The sequence below is a fragment of the Cibotium barometz genome, chromosome 40 (assembly GCF_041138505.1).
Source record: "Cibotium barometz isolate CiBa-2024 chromosome 40, ASM4113850v1, whole genome shotgun sequence".
Classification (NCBI taxonomy): Eukaryota; Viridiplantae; Streptophyta; class Polypodiopsida; order Cyatheales; family Cibotiaceae; genus Cibotium; species Cibotium barometz.
Genome location: NC_141085.1, coordinates 7,595,340 through 7,614,767, shown reverse-complemented (window position 1 = coordinate 7,614,767; position 19,428 = coordinate 7,595,340). Strand labels below are relative to the sequence as shown.

Here is a 19,428-nt window from a genome sequence, read left to right as displayed (position 1 = left end):
ATGTCCTCCGGCCATTCAAACTCAATCGTGGCCTCATCCTTGTTAAGGATGGTGGCATCCTGGAGAAGCTGAATTTCAAGATCATAGAATGATATTTGAATATCACAGTTGGCCATGTTGACATTACAACCGTTGCACCTATCCACCAGCTTGACATTAGTTGACTCTTGTTGTTTGTACTCAAATCCCTTTTAGTTCGAATGCTGTCGACTACTGCAACACACATAATGCAAGCTTGTCATCATTGCAGATCATGTCCACATCTAGTCAAAATTTCACTCACATCTACTAACACTCTTCTAGTCTTTGTTATGGGATGGTACATTGAGACATACTACACACCTCTATAGGCCGATCCCCCAAGGAAGTGAATGGACTACGTGTCGATGCAAGCTTCAAAGCTCCTCCAAGTGGGCTAGGAGGTGGCCGACTTGATTATCTGATGGCCGACTTGCATCATATGCTGGCCGACTGGAGTTTCTCAATCATGGGCTTTCTTGGGGGCTGTCAGCTTGTTTTACACTGGCCGACTAGCAACCCCAAGTGGTATATATACCACTCTCCCCCCCACACTCAGTTGTACCGGATTTCGTGTATATAGCAGAGTTTATACAGCACTCCTCTCTCCAGCACTTCTGCATTATTTTTTCTGCTCTGTTTTGTCTCATTTCCGCTGCTTATTCTGACAATAGACTCCCAAAAGACATTACAAAGAAGTATGCAAATAACAAAGACTCAAGAACAAACCATGTATTGATATTATCATAATGCATGAGCCTAAGCATGGATTACATGTTATAGAGAATTGAAAGAAAGTAACCACCATGTGGCATTACGAGGAACATATGTTGCCTTCCATCTAAGCATCCGCTCATTACCTATATTCCTCACTCATGTAACCCCCACCCAAGTGGGCAACTTCAAGGCAACAAAAAAAAAAAAAAGCCCCATATCAGCACTCTGTGTCTCTCTATCCTCTACCTACAATGATTATTACCAACTCTCTCAATATATTCCCTTTAAAAACTTTCCTTATTATTTAGCTTCCAATGATTACAGGAGGGGCAAAATTGTTTGTGGAACAAAGATGTTAAAATATTATTAGCTGAAATTTGAGTGTCTCGATTCCCAAATGAGCTTGACTTTTCTAAACACAAGATGCGTTTTGGGTTTTGAAAAATAATGAAACATACAACTCACATAAATGATTTTGTAAAAATTACCAACAAGAGAGTCTACATCATTGTGGCTCCTGTTAAATTGCTGTGGTGAGGTATTAACCTACGAACTAGACAAAGATGCTCATCTAGAATGTAGAAGAAGCAAGTAAAGGTTCAAGCCTGGCTTTGATGAGCTGGAAATTCATAAGCTTAATAGAAGATTGTGACAAAGCTTCAAAACCTCGCAAAAAACATATCAATTCATCAAACAACTTTTGTCTGCATAACATTCAGATGTCATGAACCTAATACCTATACAACACATTGATAATTTACAAAACTTTTCCAAGTTCTTAAAAGCTTCAAGAGAAGCCCTTACAAACCAATTACTGGACTAGGTAAGTTCATCCAAGGAGCTTGTCAATCTATACCTAAGCTTTGGTGTTTCAAACAGACTTCTTTACTAGCACACGAGGAACACCTAAGAAATAGCAAAAGGGCAATCACAAGTTCTCCTGTATCAAATTTTGAAAGACCTGTAACCTTCTTCTTCAGACGTCGTCTCCTCATTCCAATGCCCCAAATTTCCCCCCCCAAAAGTAAGTTCTTTAATTCCCACATAACTGCAATATAACATTTAACCACTCAATTAAGCTCTCTCTCTCTCTCTCTCTCTCTCTCTCTCTCCAATACAAGTGCACCCTCTAGAGGACTTCGCAGGATGGCAACATCTGTTAGGGGTTAAATGATGCTAAGAATGATACAAGAACAGACACCTAAGACCTGGACTTAAGGATACAAGAACAGACACCTAAGACTTGGCCTTCAGTACAGAGATGAGCCCCTAGAATTTGGAGGCAACATGTTACTGTGAGACTCCTTTCATCCAAATACTCTTATGCAGGAGCAGATGAGTATAGGATTAAATTTTTACAAGATTAAGCGAGATTTCAATCATGAGCTTTCAACTTTTCATGCTTCAGCTGAGTTTACAGGTATAAAAAAGTGGCCGGCCACCAATTCCCTCATCAAAGAGCACAAGTAGCCCTCTTCTCCCCAGCAATCAGCTTTGCAGCCTCTGCTCAGGTGTGTACTGCTCTGTGGAAGATTCAATGTAAACATATGCTCAGATACTACTACACTACCAGGACGGACAACACAGCTCTGCTGTACGAAACAGCACACAGATCAGCTGTAAGAACACCACACATATCATGCAATACAGATAGGGACACACCCATACGAACCTCTGATTAAACAGCCCTGTACAACTCTTGGCCTCACTAATTCATGTATCCATCCCATGCTAATGCATGTCTACACCTTTCTCGGTGGTTGTGCTTCAGATTGTCACAAGTCCATTACAACTCATGCTCACCCTGTAGAAGTGTTCAATAACCTTTCCACATCTGTGTCACTGCTACTCGCAATCCTTGACACCTTGACAAATCTCTTTGGATATACAAGTCTTAGAAACATTTGAGTTCCCAAATCCACGTGCACCTCTTCTCCACACGTCTACACCTTTCTCGGTGATTTTGCTCCAGATTGTCACAAGTCCATCACAAGTCATGCTCACCCTGTCAAAGTGTTCAATTAACTTTCCACGTCTCTGTCACTGCTACTCACAGTCCTTGATCCTTGACACCATGACAAATCTCTTTAGATATACAAGTCTTAGAAACATTTCATTTGGGTTCCCAAAATCACGTGCACCTCTTCTCTGCAGAAGTATGCACTGCCTTGGCCAGCCATCTTGCTATTATCAAGATCAAACTCATGACCATACCATAACCATACCATGTCTATACCAGGTGAGGACTTGTATGATGAATCAAGTTGACTCCTCACCCATTTAATACAACATTATATGCGAGCCTCTAGCTTCCCAGAGATCTAAATAGGCAAATCCACATTCTTGGATCCTCTACAGCAGGCTGACCAACTCTTTGGGTGTGTGGGGTGTTTCTTTCTTCTTCTTCTTCTTCTTCTTCTTGTGTGTGTGTGTGTGTGGGGCGCGGGGAGGGGGGGGGGGGATGGGGGAAAGGAGGGGGGGGGGGCCGGGGTGGTATTAGACAGGCTTGATTAATGAGGTTAGGCTTATGACTTTATTCAACTCAATGTAAAGCGACTTATGATTGTTTTCTGTTACTAACTACAAGCCTATATGAGTGAATGGATTGCTCGTAATCTCCACTAGGGAAGATTCCTAGGACATCAGAACCCCATGACCAAGCTCTAGGTGTAGACATGGATAGAGGGCTCAGTGTTACATAACCTGGTGTGAATAGTCACTGTTTGTCTAGACACTCAGACAGCAGGATGCCGGTTGTGCGCACTTGGTATAGATCTAGGCTCAGGATCTGGGATGTTAAAGACAGAGCTATGGTTGGGTGGTTTGTTTTTCAGAAACCCCTTCGATGGTTTTTGTGTGTAAGATTTGAGCAGGATGGTGTTTAAGGACTTAAGCGGACCAGGCCAGCCCTACAGCAATTCCTTCCCATCCTGGAAGCTGGGTTTGCACACACACTACAAGTTTGACCGTGGGGCCGGTGTAGCTTGTGTGGGGTGAATTTCAGTAAGTATTTACTATTAAGTGTCTAAAGGATTCGGTGCTAAAACTCCATGCCATTCCCTCATAATGCAAGCAGAGACACGATGTACTGACATGCCAAAAGAGATACAGCAAGTTTAATCAAAAGCATCAAATAAGAGTTGTGGGCATACTCTGAGCTCACACAGGTGAAAGAGTTTATAAAGATGTCCAATGCAAGAGGATCCGAAGTTCCCAAATCCACCCTGCAACATAAAACAAGGGCCATTTCAGGCATGCAAAAGGTTGGAAAATTTAAACGAAAGATCTCTAAAAACAAATTGAAAGCATCATAGAAAAAAAAAAAACATGTATAAGACTTAGCTGGTTTGATACCAAAATCTTCCCCAATTATGCTGAAACTCCAATTCTCCAATATTATTAAAACGGGCGGGCAGAATCTCGTCGTCAACTTTCTCATTATAGCTCAAACGCTCATTGACTGGTACCCTAGTTAGCTAAAAGCCAATACCAAACCAATACAGTTCAAATAAAAATAACCTTCATTCTGAAATCCTGGTATGCATCATGTTTAATAATCTCATAGCTCTAATAATGAAAAATACCCGGCCTGGTACTAAAAGGTTTAGTTGGACAAAATCTATCCGTGCCTGACTAGACCAGACAAAAAGTTTCACCTGCAGGCACATTACACACCCTACCCAATCCTCGATGCTACAATTGAAGGCAATGCTTGCTCCTGTCATAGGTGGAACCAAATATGTCCCTGAGGCTTATTGAAGAAAAGCTAAACATGTGCCAATGTGCCTCCACCATGTACCATCCTTCCCCCTTCGAACAAACAGTTACCAAGCTCTACACAACTGAGCCACTTAAGAGACTTAATTTTACTTCCCAAAAACAACCAAGCATGATGTATCCATGGAACAGGCCCTCACATGAAGTTCAAGAAAAGAAAACTCAGACTCGTCACAAGATCTCTTTTTGCCTCTCTTCATCTTTCAAAAAAAACTTCCTTATCCAAAATGAGCATTGAGTGCCACATGGTTCTCATGCAATGAATACATCCCTAAAGCACTTGTTAGCAGCACAACAAAAGAGCTACACAGATTCCCTCTCCTGGGATCATTCTTACAGCATGTGGCTTGCCCATAGTTGCCAAAGAACATGTTTTGTAGTATGACCCATACAAAACATTTCAAACATTTTTGTTTTCTATTTTTCAGCATTTTATTTATTTATTTTTTAAACAACCTATCTTGTTATGCCTATTTTGCACGTGTTTGCTTTTTTTTTTTTTGTGAGCTTGTTGCATGTTTTAATGACATCTGGATTTTGGAATAAAATTCATGATTTTATATTATGTCACCTGGTGACTTGTGACTGGCTTGTCTGGGTAGTAGGGTGAGTTGCTTCAGCTGCAGGCTACAGCCTACCTACCCAGCATCACTCTTAACCTTACTATTTTCACATGTTGTAAAGGCTAAAGATATGCATGTTCTGCATGTTTTGACATTCATGTTCTGCCAAGCATATAAGAGCCAAATCTGGCATATTTTTTACATGTACACCCCCCCGCCTGCCCACGGGCCCCTGTATGAAACGTTTTTGGAACTTCCCTAATATTGAAGAAACACATTTGAAACGTTTTTTAAACTTGTTTTTAAAAACACCTGGCAACTATGGGCTTTCCCCAAGCTCCCTATTACATTAACTGTAAAACCACCTCTGCTAATCCCCGTCTGGGTATGCCAATTGCCGCTGCATATTCAGCCCCTATGGCAGCTGCTTCAATTCAACCAAGCATGGGCTTCTTTTGCTACCACCTTTCCTTATATCAGAATGGTTCAGGCACCTATGGGCACATTTTCAGCTCAAATCATTAAATGTTTCTGATGCTAGACTTATGAAATGCTGAATGAACTTGATCAAAATGACTTGATATGACTGCTGCTTATATATATTATACTGGAAATGCTGATCGGCCAACTAAAGTGCTATCGGCCTGCTGCTTGGACAAATAATTTGTTGAAACTAATGATTAAATGCTACGCTTATCTCACTGCTTGTCCTCGCCTGATGCCTTTCACATTGGCGCTTGGTCGCCGACATGTGTAAGACAACCTGGCTGGCTGCCGACAGGTCATCCAAACCCTCCAACTTGATGATGATGTTGAGGATTTGATGTTGATGGTAATGATGATGATGTTACTGACGCTTATGCTAATGTGGCTGCTGATGATGATGAGGATGTTGTAGATGCTAATGTTGATGATTAGTCAAGGATTAAGACAGCTCCTGCAAAGGATTAGCCATGGCACGGGTGTGCACGAGGCATTCCCTTCTCTGCTAACCTTGATGACGGTGTGGACACTCTGTCATCCTTCCTCCTTGGACTGCTACTGACTTTGACCTTAACTAAGTGATATGTTTGTCTGAACACCTTCACTCCTGATCTCCACTTCCAAGTCTTGTTGAAGAACTGAGCACCTGTTCAACTGTTGTCCCCATGCTTGCTTTCCCTTACCCTTAACACAGCGGTAGATCACCTATTGGAACTGATCATGCCTGTTGCTAGGCCTTTGGAACCAATCTCAAAGCTTAATGATGTGCTGGTTCTGCATACATACCCTCAGGGAATGCTTCCTCTGGCTTAAACCACTCCATCTGCTACCCTGCTGCACCCTTTTTGTTGGAACTGTGCACCTTCCTTGGGAATTTGCTTAGTGGGTTGAGCTTGAATGCTCTAATACCAATGTTGCATGCACGGAAGCCTTTGATGTTCTGATCCATAGCCCTAAGTAAGAACACTGATGCTGATTAGACGTGATTAAGATAGAGGAGAGAGAAGAAGAGAGAGATTAGTGTCAAGGTTTTCTGTATTTTCATATGGTACAAAAGGGTTGCATAAAAGTTTGTACATGTGCGGGCCTTGGTCAGCCCCAAGGGGTTGACCCCTAGCCCCTTCTACATAACTTCTACTGCTACTAGACTTATGAAATGTTGAATGAACTTGATCGAAATGACTTGATATGACTACAGCTTATATATTATACTGGAGATGCTAGTCGGCCAGCTATAGTGCCGTCGGCCTGCTGCTTGGACAAATAATATGCAGAAGATTAAATGCTGTGCTTATCTCACTGCTTGTCCTCACCTAATGCCTTCACACTGACACTTGACCGCCTACTGCCTAGGTGCCTGGCTGGCTACCGATGAGTGTAAGACAGCCTGGCTGGCTACCGACAGGTCATCCAAACCCTCCAACTTAATGATGATGCTGAGGATTTGATGTTGATGGTAATGATGATGATGTAGATGATGATGTTACCGACGCTTATGATGATGTGGTTGCTAATGATGATGAGGATGTTGTAGATGCTAATGTTGATGATTAGTTAGGGATTAAGACAGCTCCTGTAGAGGATTAGCCATGGCACGAGCATGCACGTGACATTCCCTTCTGCTAAACTTGATGACGGGGTGGACACTCTGTCATCCTTCCTCCTTGGACTGCTACTTACTTTGCTACTGCTGACTTCCTTAACTAAGTGATATGTTTGTCTGAACACCTTCATACCTAATCTCCACTTCCAAGTCTTGTTGAAGAACTAAGCACCTACTCAATTGCTGCCCTATGCCTGCTTTCCCTTACCCTTAACACAACGGTGGGTCAACCATCACCTGCCGGAATTGATCATGTCTGTTGCTAGGCCTTGGGAACTAATCTGAGAGCTTAATGATGTATTGGTTCTGCATACATACCCTCAAGGAATGATTCCTCTGGCTTCACCTATTGCAGACCACTCCATCTGCTACCCTGCTACATCCTTTTTGTTGGAATTGTGCACCTTCCTTGGGACAATGCTTAGTGGGCTGAGCCTGAATGCTCTGATACCAATGTTGCATGCGCGGAGGCTGATCATAGTAATCATAGCCTTAATTAACTTAATTACTATAGAGATGAATTTAATGATGCAAATGATTACAAATGAGATGAGATCTGTGAACAGATCTATGATGTTGATGCTAATGTTGACTTCATATTGATGCTGACTTGAGGAAATGACTCGATCATTGCTAATTTATGACTTATGCTATTTATATGGGTTGAGGATGCTAGTCGGCCAGCTCTTGGACAAGGTACCATGCTAAACACCTTAATAAATGCTGCAATCAATCCCTTGCTAGTCCACTACAATATTCTCATGTTCTGAAGATACTATATGCTTTGGACTGCATGAGGCCGGTTACCCTAGATGCTCCGATACCAATGTTGCATGCGCGGAAGCCTTTGCTATATTGATTCACATCCCTAAGCTTGATTAAGAACATTGATGCTGATTAAACATGATTAAGGCAGAGGAGAGAGAAGAAGAGAGAGATTGGTGTCAGGGTTTTCTGTATTTTAATATGGTACAAAAGGGTTGCATAACAGCTTGTACATGTGTGGGCCTTGGTCAACCCCAAGGGGTTGACCCCTAGCCCATATCTTCCTCCCCTTGCTCTATTTAGGCCTAAGGCTATCTACCTTCTCTTCCCCTTGCTCTATTGTTGGCCAAGATGATAGTTAAATTCATGAATCATAAAATGAGATTACTTTATGTTGTGTGTCGCACTTCAAATGCTAACTTAACATTCTTTTTTGTACAATGCAGATACGGATTGCATTGAGAGTTCTCTCCCAAGATTGTAGTTCAGGGCCTTGTGAGAGGAACTAGAGTACATGGGCTCTTTTTCACATGAAAAAGAGAAACAGACTCTCCACAGCACAATTGGAGAGGCTTGTCTTTTGTCATTGCAATCTCCGATTGCTAGAGCAAAAGGGTCATCCCATTGAGCCTCGCCAGGTGAATCCAAATAAGATTGATATCATGAAGTGCAAGGAGATTCCCGACATTCCTCAGCAGGAGAGAGACATCTATTCTATGCTCTATGAGGAGATCATGGCTCCGGCTCGCACTACACGATCTTCTCGAGAGGCTAGTACTAGTGGTGCACCTGCACCTCTAGAGGATGAGGCATTTGAGGACTCGGCTACCGGCAGTGACCCTAGGAGTGAGGCTGCAGATGCAGATGAGGATGAGCATGAGCATGAGGATGAGGATGAGGATGAGGATGAGGATAGCAGCTAGCAGCTGCCAGCATCATTTTATTTGGACATGTTATTTAGTTTGAACTTCGGACATGTTATTTATTTTAATCTTGGATTTTGAGTCATGACTCACCACCCACGTGGTGATCCTTTTGATTTCTGCTCAGTCATCACCCACGTGATTTGTGATATCATCATATCTTACATGTATTTTGTTTTTATTGAAATGAATTCAATGTGGTCTCTTATAAGTTATGTCAACAGTTTTTTCTTTTGTATATTTCAAGTTAAAAATATACATGCTTTTTCTATTTTGTATGAAACCTTTTTGTACCCGTTTCTTACCTTTTATGAAACGTTTCAAAACGTATGAATCATACCTGTCGTTTCAGAAACGCCTGGCAACACTGATTTTGATCAAGTTCATTCAGCATTTCATAAGTCTAGCATCAGTAGAAGTTATGTAGAAGGCCATAAATATTGATGGAAGAGAACAAAACGTGCTGCTTTGTGAGTTGTGCAGAGAAAACCCTTTAGAAGACCTCCACAAGGCCCAAGGACACCAAGGAGCAGGCGGACTGACACGGGCGTTGATTCGATGGCAAGCTGGTACACAAAACGGCGAAAAAGTACAGGCAGCCGCCACTGGGAAACGCGCACAGAAAAGGTACGAAAGGATGTGATGTGACGGGCTGTAGGGTATTAAAATATTCAAGATGAATAAAAAACGTGTTTCGTACAAGATGAAACGTTTCGTACGTTTCAAACCTGTACGAAACGCGTTTCTATGCAACATTGATCAAAATGACTTGATATGACTACTGCTTATATATTATACTGGAGATGCTGGTCGGCTAGTTATAGTGTTGTCGGCCTGTTGCTTGGACAAATAATATGCTGAAAATGATGATTAAATGCTGTGCTTATCTCGCTGCTTGTCCTCACTGTTGGATTATATCATCTCCAGATGGTCTACATCACCATTTTCATGCTTGTATTGGCCATTTATGAGGCCCTGCATTGGCATATCTTAGCAGATATTATTTAGCATTTTTCTACCATTTTTAACGTATTTTTCAGCATTTATATAGCATATATTGCTACTGTGCTGTTGTCGGTCTGCTACAGCTAGCTGACCAGCATATGGGGGAGTATGTAAGGGCTGACCCCCCTTTCCCCCGGTTCATCTCATTGTTCAGCATTCACTTGAGGTCATTAGCAGCTGCTACTGCTTCTTACCATTGTACGGCACCTACGGGCTTCCCTCGTGCTCAGTTTGCAGCAATAAACATCAGTTTCCAGCATTTACAGGTCTTGTACCTGGGCCTACATCTGTGTTTTCTATTTGCTTCACTTTCTTTCATGGTATCAGAGCAAAACGCTGACCTGTGAGCAGCAGAGAGCTGCGTTTTCTGTTTTGGAGCAGAGGCTTCCTCAAGATTGCTGCGTTTTCTTCATCCGACACTCGGGACTGTTGTATTTCTGAATTTTCAGCAACGATTGCTGATTTTTATGCTGGCTGGATTACTGAAGCCCTCTTCTAGGTGCTGAGGACAAGGATCTACATCTTGGAGAGATCTTCCTTCTTTCTCTTCTTTCACTTTCCCATCAACAATCCCATCCATAAACTTCTTGGTAAGTTGCCTCCTTCCATTGACTCTTTCAGGGATACTATTTATTTCCGTGATCCTCTCCCCCCTTTTGAGGAAGTCATGAGTTATCTCCACGACAAGTGCATGCTTTGCGGAAAAGGCAAGTTGCAACAACAATAAAAACAAAGGCAAAGGCAAGGGTAAACAGGATTCTAAGGAATCCAAGGACAAAAGCAATGAATGTGATTACTGTGGCAAGTCAAGTCATACTGAGGCTCGCTGCTTCGCTTGTCGTGATGATTCTCGAGCGGCCAAAGCCAAGTATAAAGCCCAAGATGCTTCTAAAGCATCTGACAAGGACAACACCAAAGATAAAGGTAAAGTTTCCAAGGAGGGATCTACCAAAGTTGCATACATGGCAATCACAGATTCATCCACTTCTTCACAGGATTCATTCCTCGTGATCATAGATATGACTTCTCCTTAAAAGGTTAGTGACACACCTGAAGCGGTGGAATGGGTTGGTGATAGTGGTGCTTCTGCCCACATGACCAATTAGGCCCATATCCTGGAGGACTACCAGACTCTCTCTTCTTCAATTTGTATCGGCGACAACTCTTCGCTTCCTGTCACCGGTGTTGGTAATGTTTCTTTGGGTTCTTCTGCCACCTTACATGATGTTCTACATGTACTATGGATTTCCAAAAATCTATTTTTAGTATGCAAAGCTTCTCAGAAGGAACTTGGTGTGTACTTTGATGATGAGGTCATCGAAGTAAATTCTTGGTTGTTGCCAATGGAATCCATGATGGGGGTCTCTACAAGATCACCAATTTTTCTTCCCAGATCCCTCACACTGATTCCCATATTCATCAGCTTTTCTCCCCCTTGATGGCTTTGGTTTCTGAGGCAGATACTTCTCTATGGCATTCTCGCTTCGGTCATGTACCCATTGCTGCCTTACAAAAATACCATTCTAAGCAGGTTGTCAATGGACTACCTCAGCTGAGGTCTCTCTCACACATCTGCTCATCCTGCATGATGGGCAAGCATCATCAAGATACATTTCCAGAGGGGGCCACTCATCGAGACTGGAGCTTATACATGCAGATCTTGCAGGACCTATAGAGGTTGAGTCTCTTGGTGGGGCTTGATATTTTCTTCTTCTTGTGGATGATTTCACTCGCAAAGTCTGGGTATGTTTTCTGGCTCGCAAGTCAGATGCTTTTGCCAGTTTCAAGACTTGGATTGCGATGGTGGAAAATGAGTCTGGGGGTAGAGTTTCATTCCTCTGGACTGATAATGGTGGCGAGTTTGTACCATTTGATGACTTCCTTGCTTCGAAGGGCATTCACCAACAGACTACAGTTCCGTACACTCCTCAGCAGAATGGCATTGTGGAACGGAAGAACCGGACCGTCAAAGAGATAGCTCATGCTTTGTTGCATCATGCGTGTCTCCCTCCTGCTTTCTGGGGTGAAGCTGTTGTACCATTTGATGACTTCCTTGCTTCGAAGGCCATTCACTGACAGACTACAGTTCCGTACACGCCTCAGCAGAATGGCGTTGTGGAACGGAAGAACCGGACCGTCAAAGAGATGGCTCATGCTTTGTTGCATCATGCAGGTCTCCCTCCTGCTTTCTAGGGTGAAGCTATGGCTTACCTCTGTTTATCTCATTAACCGCTCTCTCATAAAATCGGTTGAATGACTCCGGAGGAGGCTTTTACAAGCCACAAGCCTTCTGTTTCTCATCTTCGTGTTTTTTATTGTGTTGCGTATGTGCATGTCCCAGATAAGAAAAGGACCACACTCGCCCCGAAGTCAAAGAGGATGATCTTCACAAGCTACAGTCTGAGATCCAAAGGGTACCGCTTTTGGGATCCGGAGGTTGATGACATCATTATTTCCCATGAATCATGATGTTCGGTTTGATGAGAGCTTGTTTGGCATTGATTCCTCTCCACCTAATGAATCTTCCAACTTTCTGGGTGATCCATTCCCGACAGATGCTAGTGATATTTTACCTCTTCCACGTCCAGCTCCTCCTCCTCCCCCTACTGCAACCCCGGTGCCAACTGCTCCTTCACAATCACCCGTTCCCGTTGCATCAGCTTCTGCAGCTCCCAGTCCCTCTACGAGTCCTGCTTTGACTTCGGGATTACCCTCACCAGTGCTTACTTCATCACCACTTCCAGCAGCATTGGATGAGTCCTCTACTGCAGCTGGATCTTCTTCTTCACGCTTTGAGAGAAAGGCTAGCCTACCTCGGTGGGTTCAGCAACTCTTTAGAGATTCTGGTCTCATTGATGCACAGCTCCATAACCAGATCTCTACCATCACCCCTGGACCTCATCATTCATCTCAGGCTTCCACATCTCATCACATAGTGAATTATGCTCTCATGAATTCTCTCCAGGAGATCGATGAGCCTGAGAATCCAGAGGAGGCTCTTTCACAGCCGCAGTGGCGGCAAGCCATGGAAGCAGAGATGGCCTCTATTGAGAGGAATAACACTTGGTCTTTGGTGCCATGGCCTTTACATCATTGTGTTATTGGTGTGAAATGGATTTTCAAAGTCGAGTTTCATGCAGATGGTACTTTGGACAAGTACAAAGCCCGCCTTGTTGCTCGACGATATGCTCAGAAGGCAGTGAAGACTTTGATGAGACATTTGCTCCTACAACCAGGTATACCACCATCAGGATTGTTTTGGCTCTGGCTACACACTTCAAATGGCCCGTGTTCCAGATGGATGTCAAATCCGCTTTTCTGAATGGAGATTTAGAGGAGGAAGTTTATGTTGAGCAACCTCCTGGTTTTGTGATTCAGGGACAAGACACCCATGTGTATCTTCTGTAGAAGGCTCTTTATGGTCTCAAACAGGCACCGCGTGCCTGGTATCAAAAGATTGATGCCTTCTTGTTATCTCTTGGCTTTGAGGAGGCATATGCTGACAGCAATCTCTATGTGCTTCTATCTAATGGAGATATTTGTGTCATTGTTTTGTATGTTGATGACCTCATTCTTTCTAGCTCAGATATTGGGTTGGTCACACAAGTTCAGTCCAAGCTTTTAGAGACATTTGAGATGACTGATCTTGGCCTTCTACATTATTTTCTTGGGCTGGAGGTTTGGCAAAAAGATGATTGTATTTTCATTTCTCAGCAGAAGTATGTGAAGAAGCTTCTCTCACTTTATGGGTTGTCAGATTGTACATCTCTCTCTTGTCCCATGGATCCCAATGCCAAGTTATCCAAGGAGGATGATACACCCTTGGTGGATTCCACAAAGTACCGGCAAATTGTTGGCTCATTGCTTTACCTTGCCAACACCCGTCCCAGACATCTCCTATGCTATGAGTGTCCTCAGCCAGTTCTCATCAGCCGCTCGAAGGTCTCATTGGCAAGCAACTTTGAGAGTTCTTCATTATCTTCAAGGTACTTCAGATTATGGCATCACCTACTCTTGTGGTGCTGATTTGGTTGGCTTCACAGATTCTGATTGGGCAGGCTGTATTCGTACTTGGAGATCTACATCTGGATATTGCTTCATGCTTGGTTCGGGATTGGTTTCTTGGAAGTCTCAAAAGCAAAAGACTGTTTCAACTTATTCCACTGAGGTTGAGTATAAATCTTACCTTCTCTCCTCTAGTGAGGCACTTTGGATTCATCAAATTCTGGAGCTTTTGTGCTGTGTCGACACTTCCCCGGTTACTATTTTCTCGGATTCTGAGAGTGCTATTGCTCTAGCACAAAATCCTGTGATACAGGGACGATCCAAGCATATTGAAGTGCATTTATCATTTTGTACGCGACTGGATCGAGTTGGGACTTCTTCGACTGACCTACTATTCTACCAAGGACAATGTGACTGATCTCTTCACCAAACAACTTCCGAGAGCTACTATGGAGGTGTTACTTCAACGTGCTCATATTGGACCGCCCCTCTGGCACTAAAGAGGAGGTGTTGGATTATATCATCTCTGGATGGTCTACATCACCATTTTCATGCTTGTAGTGGCCATTTATGAGGCCTTGCATTGGCATATCTTAGCAAATATTATTCAGCATTTTTCTACCATTTTTAGGTATTTATCAGCATTTATATAGCATTTTATGCTACTGTGCTGTTGTCGGCCTGCTCCAGCTGGCCGACCAGCATGTGGGGGAGTATGTAAGGGCTGACCCCCCTTTCCCCTAGTTCATCTCATTTTTCAGCATTCACTTGAGGTCATTAGCAACTGCTACTGCTTCTTGCCATTGTACAGCACCTACGGGCTTCCCTCGTGCTCACCTTTCAGCAATAAACATCAATTTCCAGCATTTACAGGTCTTGTACCTAGGCCTACATCTTTGTTTTCTACTTGCTTCACTTTCTTTCACTCACCTACTTCCTTTCACACTGGCGCTTGGCCGCCTGCTACCTAGGTGTAGTGACATGATCCCTCAGGCGGTAACCAGAATATGCCACCCAGACCCTAGAGGGCTTAACAATGTGTGATCAAGTGGCCAGGCTATGGGAGTTAAGACCCACTAAATAAGGAGTGCATAGGAGTTGAAACCACGGTATTTATTGGGGCATTAAATAAGAGGTACACCATCGGGGTGTGACAATTAAGGTAATCTAGAGCCACTTAGCACACAATGGGCTAAGGGGAGAATGGACAAGGCATGGACTCAAGGGTTTTTTTAAGGAATTCCAAAAGGTAGCTAAGAAAAATGCCCATGAGAAAGCCATTCGAGGATGGATGGAAAGTACAAGAGAGCGCTTTCCGTTTTGTAGCCAACATAATACTAATGAACGCCACATATATGGACACAAAATGGGCAGAATTCTTTGTGGGTAGGTAGGACTACCAAGGAAAAAGAAGAGGCATGATTTTATGCGGGTAATAGTTGATCAGTTGCAAACATGCGCGTTTGCATAGGTTTGCAAACGTTTGCTATATTCTCACGCTTGCAACACCTTGCAAACTTGACTTTTTTGCAACTTAAAAATTTGGGCGGCCGGCATGTTTTAGTTTTTTTTTTTGGGTAGTGTGTAAATACTTAACACCGGGTAGTGTGGCCCATCAAAGCGTCTGAAATTAAAATGTTGCTGAATGTCGCTCAAGTAAACTATTGGGCAGAGAGTAGAATAGCCATTCAACTTTCAACATTGTGAGAAAGATTGAAGGTGTGATGTACCCCACAACCATAGCCAAAAGGAGGATAGAGGATATGAGAAGATAGAGGTTTAGAGATGCTCAATAAGGAAAAAGATGATGAGAGGCTCATTGCCTTGCAAGAGGTTTGAGAGACTATAGAGGATGTGGGTACAGAAAACATGCATGTAGAAGAAATTGTCAATGAGGATCATGAGGATTGTGACACAAATGAGGAAGATACTTCATCTTCATCTAATGAGGATGAGGAGGATGCGATATGATTATTCAACCTTGGCGGAGATGCACTCATGACATTTTTATGTAAGCATAAAATCATAAAACTTATGCCCAAATTGCTAATAACAACAGGAGAAGAAAAGAGAACACAAAACTAAGATTTAGACTTAGAACTTACAAGTTGAAATTTTTATCAGTTGAGAGACTAGAGTCGAAAGTCTAGACCAAATTTTCGAGAGTCAAGAGTTGAGGCAACATCTTTAAACCTTAATTGAAAATTGAAACTTGAAACTTGAAACAAGCGAACATCTTGGAGCATACTCAGCTCAAGAAAGTGAAGACAACTTGACAAGCGAATGATGAATGCTTGCAACTATCGTTGATAGATTGACAAAAATGCCTCATTTTATTCCAAGTGACACTATACATAGATACATACATACATGCACACACACATATATTCAAATTTACATTTGTGTGTGTGTGTGTGTTTTATATGGCATCAGCTTTTGTGGCCGGTTTAGATCCTCCCACCCAGAGAGATAGTCAAGCATCTTGGTTATCCCATTGGTTGGGAGTTGTCCTTGAAAGATGAGACTCAGTGGGTGATGGCCAAATTGCATTATAAATAGAATATTGGAAATTATCTACATGGCCTCTACATGTGCAATTGCGTATAGTACAGTCAATAATTATTGCATATGTCCAATTCTATCTTCCGCTCATACCTTGGTTGAGCAAACAGATTAACAATTTCATGTTTAAAGCAATGGAATGCCTATGGAAAACCAAAGCGGATAGAAAAGGGTTACATTTGCAAGGCAAGAGCTTATATGTTCGCCTAAAATGCATGGCGGGTTCAATGTCCTTAATATTCATTATCATATACTGGCAGGCAAAGCCACTCTTCTACCTACATTTATAGAGCAAGTCAAGCCATGGACACGCATGTTGGGAGCTCTGTGCACTAACATGCAACCAGATGCATATGGACATTGGATCATCAATTATGATGATATAATCTTTGGGTATTTCCATGATCGTATTCCAAGCTCTCTATATTCGCCTGCTCTCAATCAAGATTGGCAATCTATACTGTGTCATGTACAATGGTCCGGTAGGCCTCCAAATCAGGGAAACTCACTGTTGTTACGGAGTATTCATTGGAGCACGGTATTTGATCCATCGCTTGCTTTGTCTCAACCAAGAAAGGCATACAATCTCTCTACATTGGGAATTCGCCACATATGCGATGTCGTGGATGAAAATGGTTATGTTCTCACTTTTCCACATGCAGTCAGACAAAGCAACTTAGGGATGCATCACAGGCCAAACTGGAGAGTTGTTTCAAAAATGATGTAGCCCTTTCAACCGATCCCAATGCTTGAGAAACAGAGAGACTTCATGATTGGTGTTTTGATAGACAGCTTCAAGGATATACTCCTCTACCTTTTGCCAATTTGTCTGTAGCCAAGGCTTATAGGTTACTCTTATCACCACCAAACCTACATACAATTCAAAGTACAAGCTTTGGGAATGGGGGATTATCCTAGAATACAAAGGACCACACTCCTAAAATTTAGGAGAGTTGCTATTTTTGGCCCGACTCCGATGGAAATTTTGTTCGCGTCATTACATCTCGAAATGAGCAGATACCAAGAGTTAGCAAAGTGCCTATGACAGAATGTCTACCAGTTGGGATATTTTTAGAGATAAAGTTTATGGAAGGACCCATCTCTTAGATTGGGACATGTGGCAAGAAAGTGGACCAAAGTGAGACAAGTGGCCTGACACTTGTTAGAAAGTAGATCAAAGTGAGACAAGTGCCCTCACACTTGTCACTTCAGCTATTGTGTGGCTCTCCACTTGTCATTGTAGCCTTCTCTTGCCATTTTAGCTCATGGGAGGCCCAAATCTATAAATTGGAGCCCTCTCTCTTCATTAATAGAGGCTCTCTTGCTGCACACTAGCCTCTACCACCGTTACAGGCTACCCTAATGATGGCTACTCTCTTTCTCTCTCTCTTGAAGGCTGCCCATGAAGAATACCGACTGTTGGGGACTGTTTTGGAGGCTTCCATCGCGAAGAAATACTGAAGGCAAGGGTATTTAATCATTTATTATGATTTCTAGCCATTGTACTTGTTGTACCAGCTTTTGTACCTACTGTACCAGCCATTGTATTGGCTGTACCAGTCCTTGTACTTGTTGTACTTACTGTACCATCCATTGTATCGATTGTACCAGCTTCTGTACTTACTGTACCAACCACTACTGTACTAGTCACTGTACATGCTGTACCAGCATTTGTACTTGTTGTACTTGCTGTGCCAGCCACCGTACCTATTGTACCAGCCACTGTACTTGCTGTACTAGCCATTGTACCGGCTGTACCAACCATTGTACCTCCTGTACCGACTGAATGAAGAGTTGTACTTGCTGTACCAGCTCTATTGCATGAAGACCCGTGGTTTTTGGGGAAGAATCAATACCCACACGGAGGTATATGGATTATATTGTTGGCTCGGCATTTCTACAGCCTATGTTTCGGCCTGGTTGCCTTGTGTTGGGCTGTGTAATGGCATTTGTATATGGATAATCCGGCATCTCCCGTGGAGAGAGTAAGGCCCTCAAAGCTTGTACATGATATTATTCTCCTTGGGTAATAAAATACTCCAAGGGGGGGGGGGGGGGGGGGGGGTCGGCCCATTCCGGCCTCTATGTGGTGTCACGTGTGCAAGCTCCATGTTTTATCGCTTTTATGTTTTATGCAAAGTGATGATGGATATGTGTTAAGGCTGTGGCTATGTTTAAATGTTTTAATATGCATTGATGGTATCAACAAGTGTGTCAAAGGCCCTAGTCTCCCGAGCACCGCCCACAGCCTGCGAGTTTCATTGGTATCAGAGCATAGGCTTTCTTGGAAGCAGAGGCTTCCTTCTATCAATAAGGAAGAGAAAAGATCTCAAGTGGGAGCCACACTTACCATCATTGCTATCAAGCATGGCTAGCCACTTCAGAGCCTATGAAGCAAGAGCATGAGCAATAGACAGCTTGGTCTAAGGATTTATGAATTCACAAAATTCATCTTGGAAGTATGGAGTTGACTTTATGTGCACACATTTAGCACTCTTTCCATATGGGATTATATTATCAAGCTTACAGGCAAGCTATATGGAGATATATCTCAGGATATCTTAAGGATATGGTGACCAGATATTTCTTTTGGCTTCATGACCAACCTGGCAAAGAAAAGCTAAGTATACTTTGAGTTTGCAAAGTTAGTGCTTTTGCTATGAAGTGTTTTTGATGTTCACTAACCCTTGTATAGCTATGCAAGGAGAAAGGTGTTGTTGTTTGCCTTGAGATGGTTTCACGGAAACATTGTTTATGGCTCCCTTTAATGGGATGAATTCTTTTCATGGCTCCCTTTATTGGGATGGATTATATCTATGGAGATTTCTTTCTTGGACAAGATTTATATAGATATTGGGCTTCACAAGCAATTTCTATGGACAAATCTGTCCGAGTTTATAGAGAAGAAATCTTTGGTTATCTCATGGATATGATGCTTTTATGGATAAAGTCCACCTCTACTCCAAGGTGTGTGGTTAGCACGGAATATGGGGTAAGAGTTATGGTA

The 19,428-nt window shown here is 42.7% G+C and overlaps 1 protein-coding gene across 4 annotated transcripts in view; it reads right to left on the bottom strand.

Annotated features, from left to right (window-relative positions):
- Nucleotides 1-1,402: 1,402 nt before the first annotated feature.
- Nucleotides 1,403-19,428, bottom strand: part of LOC147615151 (uncharacterized) — a 44,204-nt gene continuing 26,178 nt past the window's right edge. For 2 of the 4 annotated variants that reach the window (XM_086779156.1, XM_086779153.1), the window contains 3 exons: nucleotides 4,090-4,211; nucleotides 3,888-3,959; nucleotides 1,403-1,783 (listed from right to left, as the gene is read on the bottom strand). In XM_086779156.1, coding sequence (XP_086635282.1) covers nucleotides 1,681-1,783; nucleotides 3,888-3,959; nucleotides 4,090-4,211 — 297 coding nt within the window. In that variant the 3' untranslated portion in view covers nucleotides 1,403-1,680. Of the gene's footprint in view, nucleotides 1,784-3,887; nucleotides 3,960-4,078; nucleotides 4,212-19,428 lie in introns of all 4 variants that reach the window. The other 2 variants (XM_086779154.1, XM_086779155.1) reach the window with 2 other exon arrangements.